This window comes from Erpetoichthys calabaricus, chromosome 8, assembly GCF_900747795.2.
Source record: "Erpetoichthys calabaricus chromosome 8, fErpCal1.3, whole genome shotgun sequence".
NCBI classification, from domain to species: domain Eukaryota; kingdom Metazoa; phylum Chordata; class Cladistia; order Polypteriformes; family Polypteridae; genus Erpetoichthys; species Erpetoichthys calabaricus.
In genome coordinates, this window is record NC_041401.2 from 139,030,601 (window position 1) to 139,055,372 (window position 24,772).

The window sequence follows — 24,772 nt, forward strand, 5'->3', positions numbered from 1 at the left end:
TAAATAAAGTTAAAGTTTTATCTGTATACTATAAGCAACATATTTTGCTGCATTTCATCTTAAAAATTATATCGTCATCATGCGCGCTTTATAAAATGGCGCAGGTTGTGCAATATTATAACTGTAGTGCAAGTTTACAGTGGGGTAATTGTACTTATAAGTACAAACAGTTCTACAAGGAGCACTTGATGGACTGATTGAGTGCGTTTATAATTCTTGAGATGAAACAGTTTCTGAAACGCGAGGTCCGAACAGGAAAGGCTTTGACGCGTTTTGCCGGGTTTCTGAGGCAGCGTGTGCTTGAAACTGTATACCGATAATTCTCTTTCCGATCAGCTGCTGCTGTGATTCCCCACTCAGATACAGTGATATAAATACTCCGAGTGGTGCAGTGAGAGTAATATGGAAAAAGATGATCCGCTGTGGCAACCCTTAACGGGAGCAGCTGAAAGAAGAAGAAGATGCAGTGTGCGTAACAACGCTAAAGCAGTTATGGTATTTGGAATACTATGGCTATTCCCTGGACCATTATATTGCTGCAGGTTAATTACAAACAGATGCATTACACTAACAAACAATATGCAGTTAATTTCAGTGTATTTATAAAGCCGCATCAGGAATGTGGGTCTAAGAAAGAAAGGGTGACCACACAGGAACAGTAGCACTGCTTTGACGCCGGGTGCCGCCAGTCTGCAAAACTGAGCGGAGAAATTGCATTCGCCAGGGTATGAGGTACCGTGGAAATGTGCGTGGCTTTACACCAAGTTTAGGTTTTATACATCACGATTTGAGCGTGGAAATGTTCGTACGCAACATTTCTGTGCGTGCGCACCTTTTATACATGAGGCCCCTGATCTCCAACCTGTTCTCCAGTCTCAAAGGCTACCTCCAAGTAGATTCTCTATTACTATGCCACAAATATATCTAAAACATAAAAAAATAATCATATATTTAAGGACCTTTAAGAACGCAACTGAAAAAATAAATGATACAGATGGTGACCGTGTTCAATAGGATGTTCTGCATTTTACTAAAAGATTTAGAGCTTGTGTGTTCTTTACTGAATGCTGCTTTTGCATTTTAAAAGATAAGTAAACTCTATGAAAATTAAAATATCTGGTTATTGTTGGAAAGGCATTTAAAGCAAGCAAATTTCTGAATTACGTACCGCTTTGTATTGGAAAAGCTGTGAAAATTCATCTCTTGTCTCATAGCGATGGGCATTCCCCTGCCAGTGATCAGGCATGTAGTGGATATGAGCCAAAATGACCTTTAAAAGCTGTTCTGGACAGAATACCATATGCTTGTCTGGGATAAAAGATCTAAAAGAAATGACACAATAAGAAGCACACTGTGTTGAAATACTGCATTTAGTAACACTATCATAAACGTACATATGCATATTTTAGATCAAAACATAATCTATGCAAAAACTGAGAGGAATGTGTAAGTGAAATAATCTGAAAAAAGAAATAAAGCTCTTAGTATTCTTCCTGAGGAGGAAAAAAAAAAAAAAAAATCAAACAGCACGAATTAAAGAAGTAGAAAATAAAGTACTCATTACTCGTTACCCTCAGAATGCACCTATTAAAGCAATGGAGAATACTCTTAATTATGTCTGACACCTTGCCGCCAAATTATTTTCCTTAAATGGCTAACACTGGCTAATAGCACTAAACATTGGTGCAAGACGCACTAGACAATGTTTAATAAGTTTATTAAAATGTGGTTGCCCTACAGCTGTAAGTCTACAGAGAAATCAACCTTGCTTGGTTTGAGCCTGCCAAATTACAATATAGATCCATTTTCTAACCCGCTGAATCCGATGCAGCTTATCTAACAGCCATGGCTGGAAAAAAAATCTAAAAAGGAGGAAGTTAAAAACTGGTCTGTTGCACAAGAAAAACTTTCAAATGTTGTAAGCAGCCATCTTATTAGATGACCTGCAGCATTCTTTAGGTATGTTCTGGCAAAGGTGTGTTCACTTGAAAAAAAAAAAAAAAAAGATCAAAATTTACCCAAAAATAAAATTTCTATTTAAATATGGGTCCAGCAGAAACGAGAGAAAACTTCTGCAGAAGATGAAGAACTCTACTAAAGAAACCAAAGCAACTTACCAAGATAAACCAAAAGGATGTTTGTAAGAATGATACAAATAAAGACCCGCAGAAATTTTAAAAACACCCAAACCAAACAATAATATTATCAAGCAGGGGTTTAGGGAATGTCTTAATATTAATAACCAACTCAACTGAAGATGTGGAGTATGGTCAAAATCTATACAGTGAAGCACTGTAGTGGCAGCATCATGCTGTTGGGGAGGTTTTCATTGGCAGGGACAGGAAACTAGTCATAATTGAAGGAAAGATGGATGGCACTAAAATGTACGGCAATTTTTGAAGAAAACCTGTTTCAGTCTGTCAGAGACTTGAGACTGGGACGAAGGATCATCTTCCAGCAAGACAATGACCCCCAAACATATTACTAAAGCTATACTAGAGTGGTTTAAAAGGAACCATTTAATTGTCTTAACATGGCCTAGTCGAAGCCTAGATGTCAATCCAATTCAGAAACTGTGACATGTCTTAAGATTGCTGCATACCAACACAATCCATCTAACTTGAAGGAGTTGGAGCAGTTTTCTCTTGAGGAATGGGTTAACATCCCTGTGGCTAGATGTACTAAGCTAATAGAGACATTCCCCAAGAAACTTGCAGCTGTAACTACTACAAAAGGCGGCTCTACAAAACATTGACTTTGGGGGGTGAATACCTATGCACACCCATGACTTGTTTTTTTTTCTTTTTTCTTATTGGTAATCCCTGTGTGGTGATTGCTTTAAGTAGTTAGAAGAATGCTATATAAATGTAAAGAATTCTTATTATTATTTTGTGTCACAAAAAAAATATTTCACACCTTGAAAGTGGTAGGTATATTGTGTAAATCAAATGATGCTAACCCCCCAAAAATCCATTTTAATTCCATGTTGTAATGTAACAAAACAGTACAAACAGAGGGGGATGAATACTTTCGTAAGGCACTGTACGTGGTACAACATGCTAAATTAGCACATCTACTGTTCCAAGTGATGTTCATTTACAATTTATCAAATGGCTACACTCCTTGGGAAACATTGCCAAGACATGAAAATTTGGAGACCTAAAGGTCAGAGATCTGACTGAGCTATTGAAGGTCATTTCATCTTTTGTAACCTAGTCACTATGTACTTCCTCCTTCTTTAAAACATACTGAACAGCACATTATCATCAAGTGCTACATAAAGAAAATCATTTAACTTAACAGGAATTACATTTTCTTGACAGTTGTATTTCAGCAACACAGTCAGTAATTAGGAGTAAATATTAGTTGTATAGGATTGTTTGAGTTATTCTGGTTTACGTTTCAAAGACAAATAATACAAAACATGGCTTTTTTTCCCAAAAAGAAAAACAATTGAAGACAGCCTAATAACTTGCATCTCAATTTCCGCTACGGATACCCTCTTGGAACTTGCGCTCTACAACACTGCTCCTAGAAAAAATGAGCAATTCCAGCAAGAATTTGAAAAATTCCACTTAATGTAAGTCTACAAATACATGCTTCTCCTTTGAGGATCTGACAGTAAATAATGTTTGCATTTTACTGTAATTGGTAATTTTTTTCTGAAGAGACTTCATAATGTATATTAAATGACACTTAGTACAAGCAATAAATTTAAAATATTATTTTAGATATTACTCACACACTCACCTGCAGATGGTGATACATACTCCCAGCAAGGTAATAGTGGTTAGAACATGTTCAACAGCCAGGACATCCTCATCATATATTGTCAGTGATATAAGCACTGCCAAGATAGAACCTGCAAAGAAGGCTACATTCTTGGCTACAACAGTCAGCAGAGGAGACATAAAGCAATTCATGTACTTGGAGGAGGCTTTATATCCTTTGCTGAGGCGAGACATAAGTTCATGATCTAATTCATTAAAATGGCGCAGATAGCAGCGTCCATAAAGGGACCAACAACGGGCTCCCAGACTGCCTGGTTCACGTTTGATCACTTCAGTGTAGCTAAAAAAAGCATACAGGATTTGCCAAATAAGGATTATTGGGCAGAGAAGAAAGTTGGCAATGCCAATCCATAGGATACGGGCACTCAGTTTATCAGCTAGTTCCAGACGATTGCCTCCCCTCTTATATTCAGGTTTCAGACTCCATTCATTCTCAAACAGGGAGCCTGGCCCCCAGAAAAAGATTAGTTCAAAATTATACTTAAGTCCACGTGTATAGAAAATAACGTCACCTAACATAGGAAGCCGATAGCGGATGGGCAACAGTGACTTGTTCACCATTGCAACCATGTAATTCTTGAAACGCAGGATTCGGTGGTAAATGTCCAGTTCTGTCAGTTCCTTCTTGTGAATACACATTTGATGTTCCTTCTGGATTTCAATGATGCGAGCCTGAACCTCTTGCCAAGTGAAGTAAGGTAGATCTGCCTGCAAAACAAAATTATATAATTAGTAGAATTCAATTACCCATGTAGGTGTAGAAATACAAACTGCTTGAGACTTATCATTTGTGAAATTAGGTAATGGTTTAAAAATGTAAAATTAAGTTTGTTCTATTATAATTTTCCCACACTCACCCCACTCCCTAGACCAGGGGTGGGCAGTGTCAGTCCTGGAGGGTGGCAGTGGCTACAGGTTTTCATCCCAACCCAATTGCTTAATTAGAAACCAATCCTTGCCAATCTCAGACCTTATTTAAATTTATGGCTTGTTAGTCTGTAAGGTTAGGTTCTTATATCATTGATTTTTTTTTCCTTTCCAAGGATATCCTCCAAATGAAGCCTAAAACAGATAATAGAAAAATGTAACAGACTGAAGATTAAGTGTTTTATTTAATCAAACAGTGCATGATGAACACACACACATGTAAATGGAAAAAAAGGATGGAGAACTGTTGGCTGCTTTGTCATTTACATCTTATTGCTAATAAGGAGCCATTAAAACATTGAATGAGCGGTTTAAGGTTGAAATAAGTAATTACGGGTAGGGAACCTTAACAAGCAAGAACACTAAAATGAAGCATTAAAATGTCACTTGAGCAGTAAATGCTTCTTCATCAGCAATAATTGACTTCTTATTAAGAAACTGAGTTGGAACAAAAACCTGCAGACATACTGTGGCTCTCCAGGCCTGACATTGCCTACTCCTGCCCCAGACCTATAGAAACAATTGCCTGTGTATAAAACTGCTTCATTCAATAGTCTAAGATTTCCTCTTAAATGCAATACAGAAATTACATTCGTTTAACCTCTGACATTTCTTCCCTGAAAAAATGTATTGGTTGTAATTGATAAAAAGATACAAGTATAAACTTTAATATTGCTTGGTACAGCAAACACATAGAAACTGAACTAAAAATGCTAAGCAATGTGTGAGTGGAGCCTTTAAAATGTCATATAAGCAGTCACGACAGATTAAAAAAAAATATGAGAATTTTCTGGTTAGATCAAAAAAGGACTCACATCTACAATTGCTTGTGATTTACTTCTTTACCAAACGAGCGACTTAAGACTGCAAATATTGTTATAAGAAATCCTCCTTTTGAGATATAAAGTCTTATTTGACTTGGCCCTCCTTATCTTACTATCTTACACAATTTATTATGCCTCTTCTAAAATGCATATGTTATGATCTGAAGATACAGATGAAAAAAAGTTTCAAGTAAACTACTGTATGAGACATAGCGCTTAGCTTTAGGGCCTGAAACTCTGGAATAATCTACCTACTAAACATTAGAGAGCCCATTGTGCATTTAAAATAAGGTGGACGACTCAGTTCTTTATCATACAATAGAACTACTGCTGAGAATATTCATATTGCTTTTAATAACTGTAGCAGTCACTTTAAATTAACAATTACAAAATCTTTTCCATTCTCCTTCTCTAATTTGTACTGTATAGTGACACTTGGTAGCAGTGCTATTTCAATAAGGTCACACTCTTGAAGTGGATGTGTCACAGCCAGAAATCAAACAGTTGTCAGACCTTTGTGGTATTAAGTATTCCAGAAATTGTTGTCATTTGCCAGCTCCATAATGCATTAGAGATGGGCAGCCTGCAGGCCAGAACAGAAACCTTTCATGTCACCCTCAAGACAATTTACCTTGATGTCAGTTCATTAAAGGTGCATAAATTTCCAGTGTTTATAACTTATAAGAAGCAGCACTGAAAGTAATGTTAAATAAAAAAAAAAAAAAAAAAAAAAATACACCACACACACGGGTTTCCTCTGCCATAAACACATGAAGAATAACCCTAAATTTTTCTGACTAATCAAATTTCATTCTAAAACTTAAAACATTAGTTATTACTAGTTTTTTTCTTTTCTTTTTTTTTAAAATGTAGATAAAGTTCTCAGAAGGGTCAACTTAACAAAAATCTCACTCAGGATTACTTAATTAAGATTTCATCTTTACAGAATAATACATTTTCAAACACCCCCTAAAACTAAATGAAAAATTTTTCTCGTGTTACTCACCATGGATATCTTAAGTGCATTGATGTAGAATGAGCGGATCTCCCAATAGCAACAAATGTTGTAAATGAACTTGATTAAGCGATGTAGCCAGAACACACCAGCTATCACCATAATGAAAATTACAACAACATTATTGCGAATTCTGAAACAAGAAATGGGATTCAGAGAACAATCATAGTTATTATTTATGTTTACTTTCAACTGGAGGTCACTACAATAAACATTTCTAATTGAATGTTTATCTGAACCAAAACATATAAAAGGATTATCTATGACAACCCTTTCACACTTATTACCTGGCACTGCAAACATTAGCTGGCAGGAATGCATCTGGAAGAGTCACTTTAATTGATTCATGTAAGTGATGAGTATGATTCACCATCTTATTCGCAAAAAGAATATCGTAGTCCACACAGTTGGCCAAGAACACAGTAAATGCAACCACAAACACCAGTTGCCTTGAAATGAGACATGGAAATTTAAATTAAAAACAGAAATTCAAAGAAGGCTGTATGTGTCCTACAGGTGAGCTTAAATTCTGTAAAAAAAAAAAAAAAAGTACTCTAACCAAAAATCACAGAACTAATTAATTTCTAAAGAAAAGTAAGGCAAAACCAAATACATATTTTTATAAAGTGATATAATAGTTTAATATTTATGATTATCTTAGTGATTTACGTTTAATATTGATTTTCAAGAACCAAGACTACTGGCCATTCCCATATAAAATACAGAACAATCTACCTTCCCTTTTACCACATCATTCATTTTACAATTTTTTTTTCTCTGCTTCTTATTAAAAGATTTCAAATATTATGATGTATGCAATAGATATAAAACTTTTAATATTTGATCTTGGTGGTGTTACACACCGATTTCAACCACAACTTTTGCAAATGTTCATTCTAATTTTATTATTGCTATCATAATCAAAAATTGAAAATTAAAGTTGTAGCAAAGAGTAAGAAATTTAATTTTCCTGAACAAAGTCCAAACACTCCGACAAGACTAAAAGGTATCAATTAGATTAAATCATCTGTTATTCACACAATAACAAATTATATTTAGTGACTGGTGAATTTGCTATTTGCAAAAGTTCAACAAACAAACAAACCAGGTATCAATCTGACATTTTTTTTGCAATTATTGATAAATTCAAACAATTATATGTTACTAAAGGGCATGTCAAATACAGATTTCTATACAAAATAAAAAAGGTAAGCCTTGGGTAACAAGTAAAGTTTTGCATTTCCTAAAAATCCATGCTCTGTTCATTTGCTCATCTTGCTACTTTCAGGAAGGGGAATATCTTATTTTTGCCAGGGGCATTCTTCTTATTGAACTTCATAATTATAATGCAGGTAAATATACACATATGTAAAGAAAAGTATTACTTACACAAGTTCAAATATCTCTCCTAGCAACATACATGTGAATCCATTCTTTTGGTGTAAATTGTAGACGTGAATAAAAGTTAAGGCAATTTTTAAAAAGGCTGTCTAATGACATTCTAACTGATCCTAATAAAATCAGTCTTACGGCAATCCAGAAAAGTTCCATAAATATGTCTGAAGTGATCAATTCCCTAAAAAAGTAAGTGATTTTTTGGCAGTGCATTTACATCAACATAAAGATTCAGTTTTTACGCATCATAAAAAAAACACTACTACTACTACTGATCAACTGAATATGTATAACATTGTAAGAGTTAAATCTTTAATTTCAAATTCTTAGGCCAAGGATGCACCAATACATCAATTCTAGATTAGCACTGATAACTGATCTTTTTTGGGTTGCAACTGTCAACTCTGATACCAATATTCATTATTTCCCTTACCTTAATTTCTTGACTGTCTCAAATAACTATTTACCCATTAAGGCAGCAGCAGAATATTGTGTACATTAACATACATCCAGGTGAAGATTAATAAATAAAATTGTTTTATATGCTGTACTATAACTTTACTTTTACCGCATAAGCTTTTTGGCAGATGCATCCTGCTAGAACTCTTTAATTAGTTTTCATGGTTTAAAACTACTATAAAAGTGACATTATACCTAATAAACCATTCAATGTTCATGTTCAGCATGGAGTCTTTCTACTGTGGCTCATAATTAGTGCATAATCATATTGGGATAGCATATTAAAAAATAATCCTAACATAAGACTCCATATCAATACTTTTTTTTTGTTAATCCATTACTGTTTGATATAAAATGGTGTTCAATTCATCATTTATTACTATCTCAGGGAATATTATAAATATTTAAAATGCCATTCATGTTGAACATGTTGCATTGAAGTCTGAAGCAAAATCAAACATTAGCATTCAAATAGTCTATGTACTATTTGTTTTAAAGAGAATATTTATAAGAATAAGAGAGTATTTAAATAAATAAACTTATATAAATCTAGTACTCATTTTAAAGCTATTATTAACTGACGATTGTGACCTATATTTCACGGTTCTTGAGGCTGATCCTCCAATTAGCTGTGAACCACCCAATCTCACTGAGATTGCACAGGTGGTGAACCAGCCGAGGAGGGGAAAGGCTTCAGGGATCTGTGGTATCTGGGGTGAACTTCTCATGGAGCGATAACGTGAATATCGACAGAGTTTCTTTGCAGCCTTTGTTGATTTTCGTAAAGCATTCGACTCAGCTGATTGAGCTGCCCTGTGGAACATCCTGAGGGTTCATGGGATCCCCTTGAGGTTGCTGGATATCATGACCAGCCTGTACACTGGTACTGTGAGTGCTGTGCAGAGTGGAGGCAGAACCTCTGCGTTTTTCCCAGTTGATTCTGGGGTTCGTCAGGGGTGTGTTCTTGCTCCTACTGTGTTCAATGCTTGTATGGACTGGGTGTTGGGCAAGGTCGTGGGGTCCAGTGGCTGTGGGGCATCTGTTGGTGAAGAAAGATTCACGGATCTTGACTTTGCTGACGATGTTGTGATCTTCGCAGAGTCAATGGAGGCTCTGATCGGGGCGCTCAAGAGACTGAGTGAGGAGTCTGAGTGTCTGGGCTTGCGAGTGTCCTGGATAAAAACCAAGATCTAGGCCTTTAATGACCTCTTGGTGCTCCCGATATCAATGCAAAAGGACGAAGGTCCAAGTCTTGAGTCCTCGTGCTATCCTGTGACCTGAGACAATGAGTGGACACCTTTGGTACTGTGTCTCTCTGGAAAATCCTTGGGTACCATTGGTTTGACTTTGTGTCAAATGAGCAGTTGCTCATGGAGTCCCGAATGAGGCACATTACCTGCATTGTGAAGGAGCGTCAGTTATTGCACTACGGCCATGTGGCGTATTTCCCAGAGGGTGATCCAGCTCGTAAGATCCTCATTGTTGGGGACCTGAGTGGCTGAACCAGGCCAAGGGGTTGCCCACGTAACACCTGGCTGCGGCAGACAGAGTGTCATTTCTGGAGGGTAGGACTGGACCGCGTGTCTGCCTGGGGGTTGCCAACCGGGATCCCGAGTTGTTTCGTTGTGTGGTGGGTGCGGCAACACACTGTACCAGTGTATGCTCCCCAACTTGACTTGACTTGTGACCTATATGACCTTTTACTGGTGTGATTTTGCGCAAAGTCAATAGGCTTTTAGCGTTTTACATAGTTAATGATTATTTGCCATGGTTAATGGTCACTTAAACATATTACTAAAACTTTCATAATGACTCAGACAGTTTCTTCTTTTTGAGCCATTCTGTTGAGGAGTTCCTCAAATTTAATTTTGGCTTAAACTTGCTGACTTGCATTTCACTCATATTCTTTCGGACATTATAAAATTTGTAGATAATTTAACATTACTAAGCTACCAAGACCCTTAAAAGAATATTTCACTCCACCTCTCTATATAGTACTTAACACAGAGTAAATTTCAGCACACATATATGTCAATACTTTTACTTATTGGTTACGGATGATAACTATGCAGAGCAATATTTAATTGCATGTAATTCTTAGTTTGATCTGAAAAAGAATATTGACGATTGACAAAATACTAATTTTGTATACTTAAGTAACCAAGTATATCAGAGTGAATGTTATAAATACTGTACAAGTCAGAAGGGTTGGGACCATTCTGTAACTACATATTGAAAAAAGGATATTCTTTGGAAGAAAAGGTCCAAATTTTCTATGTGATGCCACAGTGCTAAATAGAAATGAGAGAGAAAAGAGTAATAAGTATCATCACACATTTTAAGCCCAGAACTCAATAACAACTAATTACTGCATTACTATATAATAACTAGAAAGTTTAAAAACTATGAAGCACCTGGCAACTTGCTCTGTAACAAGCAATGCAGTAGACAAACTTGTTTAATGCTGTGGAAGAAAACAAATTAAAATATAAAACTAATGCAAAATGAATAATAAAATACATACTGTATGAAGTTTAGTCAAATGTTTTTAACTGTTCCAATCTGTGCTATTTTTATAAATGTTGTACACACTATATTGTGGAAAAAGAAAAAAGCTTAAACTATTAATAATTAGATGTATGCATAATATATGACTAGACACCATAAAAAACTTGAGGAATACAATAACCATATTTGTCCTATACTTAAATGAGGAATTTTCTCTGCAGATTTGTAAAGTTTAATTGCAACATGGACAAATCTATTTTAAATAAATAAATAATTGTAAAGGGTCATTGAACAGGACACCAACGCTGGTGGCGGGGGAGGAAGATATGGTGCAGGACTGCAATATTTTCCATTGTTATTTATAGCAAGAAACTGAATTATTTGGATAGTTACTTCTTTATGCATTCAGTTATACATGAGGGTGAAAAAGTTGAACAGATGCACACTGTATCACGATTTTACATGCCCTTAGATAAGTAATAAGAACCACTCAATTACAGATGCGCTCTCGCGCTCGCTCTCTGTGTGTGTGTGTGTGTGTGTTCTGAAGTTTTTACCAATATATAGGCCAAGGGTGGATATGCACTTATTCAGTAGTCACACAAGATACATTTGTGTGCCTATGTAAGAGAGGCTTGACTCAGTGCAACTTTGAACTACAGAGAGAAAAAAATAATTTCAGTGTATGAATCTAAACAATATTCAGAGCATTTGGTCTTCTTTGAGACATCAGGTTCAGCACTTCTACGGAGAAACTTCAATGAGGCATAACTGTGAAGAACAACCTACCTACTCTGAACACGATTGTTGAATTATTGTTGGATGAATCCATTACAAACATGGTTCAACCATACAGTTGTGCATAAGCGTTAAATAGTAGCAGATTATCTTGGGTTAAAAGTGTATCAAATTATTTTTAGCTGCCATGTTGCAGCAGTTCTTTATATATATTTTCTATGTCCTTTTCTTTTGTTAACCTTTTATGTTGCATATACAGTGCCGCTACCATGAAAATTTACAAGACAAGCTCGAGTCTGATGATTTTCCGTTGCTGCAGATTCCCTTGCATTGCAATTTCTTTCCAAATCTGTTAGATGCAGTAGAGAGCTAGAGACAAATTAGGAGCATGCTTGTGTGTACTTACATCACATGTTAGCAAAGGCATATGTCCTTAACATGTATTATGTATAATAGATATTTTTTCATTCATAAAAGTAATATTTCATTTATATGGAAATAGTTTTTTGTCAACTTCTTCGTCAGCATGGTTATAATGAAAAGAGGTAAACAGGTGGCTCTCATGAGAATGCGTTGGTAGAGGAAATACACAATTACTATCCTTGACAGTTCAAACTTTTGTCTTCTTTCCACCAAAGAAACACGTTCTTCAGAGAATCCAATACCTCATTCTATCAAATTCTGCATTTTTTTTCTTAATTAACTAAATTAAAAACACTCAATGTATGGTTTCAATTTTTTTTGTGATACTAGCACAGGGTGATACAATAGTTGACCCAAAACAATGGATTAAATTCTTGTTAAGATTCTCTCCAAAGTCCTAGGTAGAAGGATGGAGAAAGTGCTGCCTTTGGTAATATCACAAGATCAAACTGGATTTATTAAAGGCCGACACTTAGCGTCCAATCTTCGACGCTTGTTTAATGTAAAATATTCACCCGCAAAGTCAAAAATCCCAGAGATGATATTATCCTTGGATGCAGAAAATTTGTGAATTTCCCCTTGGGATTAATAAAGTATCTATCTATCTAAAAAGAATTTGATATGATTGAATGGAACTACCTTTTCACTAAATTGGAGAAATTTGGGTTTGGCCCGAACATTTGTGCATGGATCAAACTACTGTATACCAATCCAGAAGCTTCAGTTTGTATTAAATAACATTAACTCAGACTACTTTAAACTAGAACGTGGTACCAGACAAGGATGCCCCGCGTCACCACTACTTTTGCAATCACCATTGAGCCACTGACAGTTCACTGTCGAAATGCTTATGAGATAAAGGGGATTATCAGAGGACTTGAACAGAAAATTTCTCTATATGCAGATGATATGGTACTGTATATATCAGACCCACAAAATACTGTGCCTGCAATCTTAATAGCGCTAACAGAATTTCAAAAGCTTTCTGGTCTTAGAATTAATTTGAATAAAAGTGTGCTCTTTCCAGTGAATTCTCAAGCACACAATATTAGATTGGACACCTTCCCATTTATCATTGCAGATCAGTTTAAATATCTAGGGGTAAACATCACAAGTAAACATAAAGCTCTTTATCAACAAAATTTTGCCGTATGTATGGAAAAAATTAAGCAAGTCTTGCATAGATGGTCAACCCTTCATCTCACTTTAGCTGGAAGAATTAACATTGTTAAGATGAATACTCTCCCTAAGCTTCCCTTCTTATTTCAAAACATTCCAATATACATCAATAAATCGTTTTTTAAGAAATTAGATTCAACTATAACCACATTTATTTGGAAATTTAAACATCCACGTATCCAAAGAGCGACCCTACAAAGGCCAAAAGGCAGAAGGTGTCATGACTCTACCTAACTTTCAATTTTATTACTGGGAAGCAAACATCTTCTTCTTTCAGCTGCTCCCATTAGGGGTTGCCACAGCGGATCATCTTCTTCCATATCTTTCTATCCTCTGCATCTTGCTCTGTTACACCCATCACCTGCATGTCCTCTCTCACCACATCCATAAACCTTCGCTTAGGCCGTAAACCTTCGCTTAGGCCTTCCTCTTTTCCTCTTCCCTGGCAGCTCTATCCTTAGCATAGCATCCCCTTCTCCCAATATACCCAGCATCTCTCCTCTGCACATGTCCAAACCAACGCAATCTCTCTGACTTTGTCTCCCAACCGTCCAACTTGAGCTGACCCTCTAATGTACTCATTTCTAATCCTATCCATCCTCGTCACACCAAGTGCAAATCTTGGCATCTTTAACTCTGCTACCTCCAGCTCTGTCTCCTGCTTTCTGATCAGTGTCACCGTCTCCAACCCATATAACATAGCTGGTCTCGCTACCGTCCTGTAGACCTTCGCTTTCACTCTTGCCGATACCCGTCTGTCACAAATTACCCCTGACATTCTTCTATACCCATTCCACCCTGCCTGCACTCTCTTTTTCACCTCTCTTCCACAATCCCCATTACTCTGTACTGTTGATCCCAAGTATTTAAACTCATCCACCTTCGCCAACTCTACTCCCTGCATCCTCACCATTCCACTGACCTCCCTCTCATTACACACATGTATTCTGTCTTGTTTCTACTGACCTTCATTCCTCTCTTCTCTAGAGCATATCTCCACCTCTCCAGGGTCTCCTCAACGTGCTCCCTACTATCACTACAGATTACAATGTCATCAGCCAACATCATAGCTGATGTTGACAGGGGACTCCTGTCTAATCTCCTGTCTAACCTGTCCATCGCCACTGCAAATAAGAAAGGGCTCAGAGCCAATCCCTGATGTAATCCCACCTTCAACTTGAATGCATCCGTCACTCCTACCGCAGACCTAACCACTGTCACACTTCCCTCGTACATATCCTGTACAACTCTTACGTACTTCTCTGCCACTCCTGACTTCCTCATACAATACTACAGCTCCTCTCGAGGCACCCTGTCAAATGCTTTCTCCAGGTCCAACGCAATCCAACTCCTTCTGGCCTACTCTAAATGTCTCCATCAGCATCCTCAGAGCAAACATTGCATCTGTGGTGCTCTTTCTTGGCATGAAACTATACTGCTGCTCACTAATCATCACCTCACTTCTTAACCTAGCTTCCACTACTCTTTCCCATAACTTCATCCTGTGGCTCATCAATTTTATTCCCCTGTAGTTACTGCAGTCCTGCACATCCCCCTTATTCTTAAATATCGGCACCAGTACACTTCTTCTCCACTCCTCAGGCATCCTCTCACTTTCCAAGATTCCATTAAGCAATCTGGTTAAAAACTCCACTGCCATCTCTCCTAAACACCTCCATGCTTCCATAGGTATGTCATCTGGACCAACGGTCTTTCCATTTTTCATCCTCTTCATAGCTGTCTTTACTTCCTCCTTGCTAATCCATTGTACTTCCTGATTCACTATCTCCACATCATCCAACCTCTTCTCTCTCTTGTTCTCTTCATTCATCAGCCTCTCAAAGTACTCTTTCCATCTGCTCAACATACTCTCCTCACTTGTGAGTACGTTTCCATCTTTATCCTTTATTGCCCTAACCTGTTGCACATCTTTCCCAGCTCGGTCCCTCTGTCTAGCCAATCAGTACAGGTCCTTTTCTCCCTCCTTCGTGTCCAACCTCTCATACAGCTCATCATGTGCCTTTTCTTTAGCCTTCGCCACCTCTCTCTTCACCTTGTGCCTTATCTCCTTGTATTCTTGTCTGCTTTCTGCATCTCTCTGACTATCCCACTTCTTTGCCATCCTCTTCCTCTGTAGACTTTCCTGTATTTCCTCATTCCACCACCAGGTGTCCTTTTCCTCCTTCCTCTGTCCAGATGTCACGCCAAGCACCCTTCTTGCTGTCACCCTTACTACATCTGCTGTAGTTTCCCAGCTGTCTGGTAACTCTTCACTGCTCCCAAATGCCTGTCTCACCTCCTCCCTAAACTCAACTTTGCAGTCTTCCTTTTTCAACTTCCACCATTTGATCCTTGGCTCTGCCCTTACTCTCTTCCTCTTCTTGATCTCCAACGTCATCCTACACACCACCATCCTATGCTGCTTAACTACACTTTCCCCTGCCACTACTTTGAAGTCATCAATTTCCTTCAGATCAACTCTTCTGCATAGGATGTAATCTACCTGTGTGCATCTTGCTCCACTCTTGTACGTAACCCTATGTTCCTCCCTCTTCTTAAAATACGTATACACCACAGCCATGTCCATCCTTTTGGCAAAATCCACTATTCTCTGACCTTCTTCATTCCTCTCCTTGACACCATACCTACCCATCACCTCCTGGTCTCCACTGTTCCCTTCACCAACATGTCCACTGAAATCTGCTCCAATCACCACTTTCTGTCCCTTGGGTACACTGTTCATCACTTCATCCAACTCCTCCCATTCACACCATGATAGAACAATTTGAATCCACTTCCAATGCACCTGGCCTTACTCCCCTTCCATCTAGTTTCTTGCACGCACAATATATCAACCTTCCTTCTCTCCATCATATCTGCTCTCTCCCCTTACCAGTCATACTGCCAGCATTCAAAGTTCCTACCCTCAGTTCCACTGTCTTTACTTTCCTCCTCTCAACCTGCCTCCAGACATACAAACTATAAAAACCTGGACATGGACACAAATAGATGAACATACAGAACTTCTTTACATTACTTGCTTTGTGCCCCAATAAATGCAAGTTATCGCCAATATAGTAACAACCCAATTGTGCTTCACTCACTCAGAATATGGAACCAATGTAGGAAGCATTTTAAGATAGACAAGCTTTTATCAGTGGCACCTCTGCACGAGAACCACCTTTTTCAACCTTCGTGAACATATGCAGTTTTTAATGTCTGGAAAGCATTTGGGTTTAAATCACTTAGAGATATGTACATAGACGATGTCTTTGCATCCTACGAACAATTACACCACAAATTTAACTTTACAGCAACACATTTCTTTCACTATTTTCAAATTAGAAACTTTGTTAAACAGAACCTGCCCAATTTTCCTCTCCTCCCAAATCCCACTATGCCGGAAAAAATATTGCTCAGTTTCGAGAACAGCATTTCTGCAATATATAAAACCATTTTACAGTCCATCCCTTTCAAAGATCCAAGAGGACAGTGGGAAAAGGATCTCTCACTCAACATCTCAGAAAAGGAGTGGAATTCAGTGAATTCACTCGAGCTCCATATGCGCAAAACATATAATTATTCAACTCAAAATTATATATCGAGCACATCTGTCTCGTTTAAAATTGTCCATAATGTTTCCAGGGCAAGATCCAACCTGCGTACGCTGCAATTAAGTTCCAGCCTCACTGGGTCACATGTTTTGGGCCTGTACCAAATTAACATAATTTTGGACCAAAATCATTAAATGCCTATCAGACAGCCTTGGTGTCACAATCCCTCCTAACCCATTAACAGCAGTGTTTGGTATACTCCCAGATAGGCTTAAAGTGGAGAAGGACAAATGAACTGTGATTGCCTTTACTACACTATTGGCACGTAGACTTATCTTGCTAAAACTGGAAGAATCCTAACTCTCCTCTTTTAAGTCAGTGGGTAACTGATGTTATATACTATTTGAAACTGGAAAAAAATCAAATTCTCACTTGGAGGATCTGTGCAGAAATTTTTCAAAACCTAGCAGGATCTAATCAATAACATTTTAGAATAAGCTTTTAAAGCACTGAGGAAGCAGATTCTCTCCCCATTTCTTTTTCTTCTCCATTTATCTTTATTCACTTATTAATTCATCTATTTACTTATTTTTACTAGCCTTAAGCTTTATTCTGCTGCCCATGCTCTCTTTCTCAGGGGTGGGGTTGATTTGTGTTCAATCCTATTTTTGTAAAATTTATCTATTTGTATGGAATGTTGTGTGATTTTAATAAAATCAATAAAATTTAAAAAATAAAAATGGTAACCAGAACTCAAAGACACCAATAACAAGGGCTAAATTTCTTAAACCAGAAAGACAAAAAGATTTCTTTTAAGGGGGCAACATCAGGAATCATCCACCATCTCAGATACTACGAAAATGTACACACCAACCTACATACTGTCTCTCCACATGTGGCATATTCTAGGGGAATTCTGGGTAGGATTGCCATGGAAACAGCTAACACATTTGCTCTAAAATGGTGGCATCCAGAGAAAAATAAAGATAGCATTGCAGGATGATGCTGTAAATGTTTAACTTTTTTGACACATCATTAAACTAAAATCTTGTTGTTGTTAAATTCAGAGTACATTAGTTCCAAAATCCCTAGAAGGCATATACAATTTTCATTTTAAAAAACTCACAAAAAATTAATAAAAACTGATGATTATTAATAAATAAATAAATACATAAATTCTTCTTTTGGTATAGTTTTTGAGAAAATTGTTTAACTAGTACACTAAATTAGCAAAAAACTAGTGAACACATTTAAATATAAAGCATAAAACTTGTATGCAAAAGGAAACTCACAATGAGATTTTGTGTCTGTGAACATTGCACAGTATACCATCAATTAAAAAGAAATGAACTAACAAATTTTTAAAACGGTATTATACCAGCATTTTGAAAAATTTGGTAATGTTACCATATGAAAATGTGACTAAATTGCTTTACGCTACCTTTATTGAAAAGTAAGCATTGTATCTTTAACAAATGCACAGACGAAATGGAGATGGCATGCTGATTGGCGGCGGTACTGCATCTATGCAATTAACAGAGAACCAATTCACACTAGCTAATCTTTGCTACCCTCTTGTTAATTCAGTTAGCAAAAAGATGGAAATGGTTGATAACAATCATCCTCAGCTTGCTGACAAACAGTGCAGTTGAAGTAAGATATGGCAATACTTTGCATAGGAGGCAAATGAAAACATGAACCTGGAGATATTACAGCATCTGTTTACTTAACAGTGTTATAAGGCTTGTCTCACCAAATAAGGTAATAACACTGAATCTTGTCAAGTATTTATCCCTTACACATGCTGATGCCTTCCTGAAGTTTAGAACTTGACAGGTGTGAGGGGATACAGTAAAAACAAGAAAATATTAATGCCAAGACCTGAAATTCAGCACAAGATTGCACATATCCTGCACATAGATAGTAATTCCTGCAAATTCTATATTAAAACATACAAATTTCCCACGCGTTTGTTTGGTAAGCACTCTTTGTTACTTGTTGCAGGAATACTACACAATTTTTTTTTTTTAATTACTATTTTATAATTATGCCAAACTTTTTTTTTTTCCCCCCATCGCTGTTTACATTTTGCTAAGGCCATGTTAATAACATGTCACCTTCCTCTTGCCATTGCTTTTGACTGGAATGCGCAGCTAATCAGTTGTTCAGCGGAGTTGCACAACTGTGCATCAGGAGTCAAGGTCACTGGGTTTCTGACACCTTTGTTTAAACTTCTCTTTATAATACGGACAATCCAAAAGGTATTAAGTTTAATACCAGGAGGTGGCATAAAGTAATAATGACCAGATGACGACTGTAATTTTCAAACTCTATTCAGATGGAATTAGTTTTTGTACCAGGAGGTTGCATAAAGTTAATGCTTGAAATGGGGCAATGACACAACATTATTCTGCTCCAGCACGTCCCAGTTCCCTGTAGTTAATGTATATATACTGCACATAAGTTTAGACCATATTAACAACTCCTATTATTAAGACCAATATGTCTGTTCGCACCTTCAAGGGGGACAGTCCAACATCAACCAGATTTTCTATATAAACTGTGTATATTAGCACACCTGCGGGATTCCAAGGGGATACAATACCCCCCCACCACATATCCTCACCACATGTTATTCAATGTACACATAAAGGAGTAAAATTAAAGTTCTTTTTTCCCCCCACTTCAGGCTCTGGGTAAAGTAATCATTACCCAAGGACCTCTATAATTTTAGTCACTCAAATGACAGATTTACTGGCATGTCCATTTAAACAAGACTAGTTTAACTTGGGGTTATTTTTTAAACTGACTTTTCACACAAGGAATGTTTCCCCATAACTTTCTACTAAAAAGTATGTTTCACCGTGAAAAGTTAATGAGAAGAGCAATAATAATATGTTACTTGCTTCAGTATCATTTTATCATCAGTTCTGGAGTCAAAATTTTAGTATCGATCAAACATCAGTGTTGGTATGTAAGCGTCTTAAATAGGAGTGTGCAATATGTATCATCTACAATAATAACTTAATTTTTGTACTAACGATGTGAAATGAAATTATCAAGTATGTTACTCACTTTGCAAAAAACAATCAAAAAACACGCCTTGAGATTTCACTCATTCCCTGTCTCATATAACATAACAGGATAGACTACTGCATGTGTACATGATGAGTGCACCACAAGTAAAGCTAGCTTAGGCTGCCTAAAACTGAATGAGCAAACAGCGCCACAGGATAAACAGCCTCTCAATCTACAGTACGTAGTTAAATTTAATTGCAAGACGTGGATCATCCTCACTGTCGTGGAGGTGGTTTGGTTTGGGAAAGACTGATGTTGCTTAAAAAGACAGAAATCTGCAAACTATGTCAGAAATTGTTTACCATTAAAGACAGCTCAACAGCTAACTTGTTTCACCATCTGCAAAGTGAAACTCATCTGGTACATAGCCCGGTAGCAGTCCGGCAAAAGAGAAAAGTCAGTTTGAACAAATTAGTAATCTGTTCAAACAAATTATTTTTATTTCCGTAAGAGGCATATGCCATATCAGGTGTATTTTATTTCACTAGCCATTTTGCCCCATGCAGGGGGCTGGGGCAATTCCAAAGCATTTTTTTCTTTCTTTCATTATTTAAAACACTTGTACAGATTGTCGCCTCCTTGCCCCACTGTGAGGACACAAGGGGCGATCAAACAAAAAACACACACAACACAGGTCACTACTTGATGATAACTCAGGTGGATTATAATGTAAATCCACTCAAGTGGTGAAAAACAAGTACATTTCCCCAAATAAGGGAAACTTGCAAGAAAGTACCTGTGTATCCATGCCTTAAACAGCCCTTCTGAGAGGGTTTTCAGCACAGGAGGAAATGTAACATAAAAATGCTCCTCTAAAGCCAAATTGTGGTCTGACTGGTGTTTGTCACACAATGTGAAGTTTCCCCAAGTAGAATTTTACAAAAGTTTTTTTTTCTGATATCTTTCTGCAATATTGAACAGAACTTGAAGTTCTTAATTTGTTTTAAATTGTTATAGGCTTATTTTTTCTCTTTGTGCAATATATGACAGATCTGGTTTACAGATGCTATATTTTTTTGTGCAGTATTTGATAGAAATTGGAATTTTTACACTATAGTGATAATAATAATAATAACAACAACAATAATTAATTGTATTTATATAGTGCTTTCACGCTACTCAAAGTGCTACCATACAGGGAGGACCTGGGACACTAACCCACGATCTCTTTACTCTGAGGCAGCAGCGCCATCACTGTGCCACTTACTACAATATGATAGATCAGTGGCTCCCAAACTCAGTCCTGATTACTCACTGTGGCTGCAGGTTTTTATTCTTGCCAGATTCATAATTGGTGATAATAACTGATCTTGTTTATTTTGATGGTCTTTTTCCCCTTCTCTTACTCTGCCTTTAGAAAAAGGTCAACAGTATGATTTTTACATTTATAAAGACATTTAGAAATATTTCTACTTTTGCTTTAAATGCTTACTTCTCTTTTGTGGTTGTCCTATTATTTTGTTATTTTTTTGGGGCAGTTTGCACCCTTCACTGTACCCTAATAATGGTAATTAAAACAAACAGAACTGACAGCCAGGTAAACAACACTAAATGATGAAAGGCTGCAATAACTTAAGTGTCAGACCCACTAATTAGTAGATAATAAATTAAACAATCAGAACACCTGGAAAAGAATGAAAATCAGGCTGAAAATTGTTTAAAAAGAGTAAAAAATTATCCCCTTATAAGTGCTTAGTACATTTTAATAAATTTAGCAAACTTACTTTTGTTATTTCTCCATTGACTCCAAAACACAGAAACTGGGAAATAACAGTTCATTTAATTGGGCTATGGGTCCAATTAAAAACAGAAGCTGGTTGGAACAAAAACCTGAAGCCACAGTGAGACCCCAGGACGGAGTTTGGGAAGCACCGTGTTATATTTTTGTTCTTGTTTATATGCTGCACAATTCATCTTACAGCAGAGCAGTTTGTTTATTCAGACTGTAATGTTCATGTCTTGTACTTCAATTCTGATTAGTATTTTATTCTCTTTGGATTCAAATCTTGTTTACGTTAAGGGTAAGTGTCAGTTTAAAATGCCGTCATTGTAATAGTTTTGTTGGCCCTTTGTGCAAATCCTGTAGGCCACTTTGAAATGGTTTACTCATATTTGCACTGTTTCAGCTCAGTAAAACTTTGGTGATTTTAATGTTTTTGTGTTAATTTACTTCACTCCTTAAATAAATAAGACTGATTTTCCTTAACTGTTGTTTCCATTGTGGTGGACTGTTGGGCCCTTACCCCGCTAGGATGCCCAGATTATGGAAGGACCGGGGTAGAGAGTACTTCCAGGAGAGTTTCTCTCCCAGACCAACAGAGGGCAGCACCCTTGGTTTCCAGTGGGGCCACGGGTCATGAGCCTAGAAGCTCAACCCTGTTGAGGCCCGTGGCCTCTGCCAAGGGGCACATGGACATTTGTGGGGCCCTTTTTGGCAGCACTTCCACCACACCCAGAAGTGCTACTGAAAGAAGCTCGTTGGGCACCTGGAGTCCCTTCCGGGTGCCCTATAAAAAGGGGCCAGTCACCAGCATCCAACTCCCAAAGTCGGGAGGAAGAAGACAAAGCCTGTTGTGAAGGACTGAAGGGACTGTGTTGGTAATTAGTGTACTGTGCTTTACTTTGTACTGTGGAGTGCTGAACTTTGTAAATAAAACCGTGTTCTGTGTGGACTAAACCTGTGTCCTGCCTGTCTTTGTCAGGGGTAGGGTAGCTGTACGCGCCCAGGCATCACACCATTAATCTCATTAGTAAGATACAATTAATGTCCCATTATCAAACCAAGCTAGATCAATAAGACTTTTACAAACACATTGTTAAAGGATGTAAAATGTCATCTAATTATTGTTATCGTCAAATTCCAGGAAAATATTGAAATCTAGTTTTATGTCAATATAGTACACCATTAGCCTTAGATATAATGTATTTTGTATGGACTTGTGAACCGTACGTAAGAGCTGAGCCTACTTCTTTTAACATATTTTTACTTACTACCGGAAGTGAGAAGTGGTTCAATCTGAATGGTAAGTAAATGGAAACCGGAAGGGAGGACAGGAAGAAGCTGTGTTTTGTGCTGTGCTTGCTTGGCAATAGTGACAGCAAATGAACAAGTCTGCAGTTGACTCTATTTGAGTAGCATTGCAAACTGTGAGGTTTTTGAACTTTTAGGATCCTCCCCCAATGAGACGGCACACCGAACCGCGCCTGTGGAGGACTGATTCTCTGTTGCTGAGGCAACCACAGGTTCGCAGCACAGCAGTAGAGTGCCGCCAAAACAACTACGAGCAGATCGAGATTGCGCTATACACGCCTGTGGCCGACACAGGGGAAATTATAAATGCAGGGAACAGTATAACTTGGCCACTAACCTGGCCACAACTATGTCCAGTTGCTGTGTCTATGTACAGAAGAGTGGTAGCAAAATAAAGCTGGTTTTGCTAAAGTACTAAGACTCAGCCTCGTGTTTTGGGGTGCAAGATAGCAACTGACACGTCATAAAACGTACATATAAACAACCAAATGTTAATTATATTAATCATTAATACATTATATGTTTAAAAAATAAGTTTCAATATGAAAAAGATATATAAAATACATTACAACTGCATCTAGTGAATTTTTCGGTTGTTCTGTAAAATAGATTTTAGGTCACACCGCCTACTCCTATGCAATACTATGTAAAATTTGCATAAAAAGTATACTATGTTAAATATTACTACAGAAGGTGCTATTATACAGTACATATAAAAACCCAGATGTGTAAACGACTGTCTGTTCATCTTGCAGTAGCTCTATAGATATGATGGTATGCCAGAGAACATTCAAACACAATTTCCAAATTTGCAAGGAGGCTCAAGAACTCCACAAGTAGGCACCAAGCTGGCTGCAAAATCCTACAAGTGACATACTGTACCTTTAGTAAGGGAAAGTAATAAGATGAATGAGCTGATAAGAGTGTGTTGTGATTGTTAAGCTTCAGGTAGCTAATAATCTAAGAGAAGTTGGTATCTGTTACCTCCGCAAAAAAAACCAAAAAAAAAAACACACAACTGATCAACACTTTGAGAATTTCATTTCTAGCCACACAGAATTTGAACATGCTGAAAAGATTCAAATACTTTTATGTAGGAAATTGGCACTACAATTTGGATATGATCGTTTGCGAACTACCTTGCCTGCGAAAGGGAAGTGGCAAGATGAGAGTATTGCACTCTACCACCATCATCATACATGGCGCGTTGGATTGGTGTGTGTGACCTGGAGGCATCAGCTGACCAAAGCAAGATTAGGATGAGAGACTGTCAACTCATATAGAGACTATTCTTCACTGCTAAAAGAAAACACTAAGAGTACTATGTTTCACTCACCTTTGAGTCATCCTCATTATGTAGAACATAAATATAAAATACAGAGTTTAGAAAAATCAATTTTAACTTTTAAGGAGTTGACACTTACACTTGCTGCCTTCTGGGACATGAACGAGCATGTCCTCCTCCCCAGGTGGAGAGTCATTGTAAGACACCTCCAGTCGCTGATACTCTGTGTCAAAGTGGGCCATTTTATTCTCTCATCTTGTATCAGGCAACATAAAGACTCTTCCTGTAACTATGGAAAAAGTAATTTAACATGTAAACTGGTGCATTTTAATATTTTACGTCTATTTTAAAAATGCATTAACTTGAACAACAAAGTTTTTATGCTTTGTGAACGCAGTTAGACAGGAAACTAACAAAGAAGCTGCAGCTAAAAACAGGAAATGTCAATGCAAGCCACATATTGAAACAAAGGCAAACATAAAACCAGAGGGAGGAACAGACAAAAAACAGAGTAACAATGGCTGAAAGCATATGATAACCCACAGATGACAGGCACAAACAAAAA

General features: G+C 37.3%; 1 protein-coding gene across 2 annotated transcripts in view; it reads right to left on the reverse strand.

The window, feature by feature from the left end:
- The window catches only part of atg9a (ATG9 autophagy related 9 homolog A (S. cerevisiae)), a 73,075-nt gene that overhangs the window by 42,364 nt on the left and 5,939 nt on the right, over positions 1 to 24,772 (reverse strand). For both annotated transcript variants that reach the window (XM_051931371.1, XM_051931372.1), the window contains exons 3-9: positions 24,347 to 24,496; positions 10,659 to 10,702; positions 7,947 to 8,011; positions 6,845 to 7,006; positions 6,549 to 6,690; positions 3,751 to 4,499; positions 1,169 to 1,322 (exon numbers count right to left, since the gene is read on the reverse strand). In XM_051931371.1, the coding sequence (XP_051787331.1) occupies positions 1,169 to 1,322; positions 3,751 to 4,499; positions 6,549 to 6,690; positions 6,845 to 7,006; positions 7,947 to 8,011; positions 10,659 to 10,702; positions 24,347 to 24,449 (1,419 nt within the window). In that variant the 5' untranslated portion in view covers positions 24,450 to 24,496. The remainder of the gene's footprint in view (positions 1 to 1,168; positions 1,323 to 3,750; positions 4,500 to 6,548; positions 6,691 to 6,844; positions 7,007 to 7,946; positions 8,012 to 10,658; positions 10,703 to 24,346; positions 24,497 to 24,772) is intronic.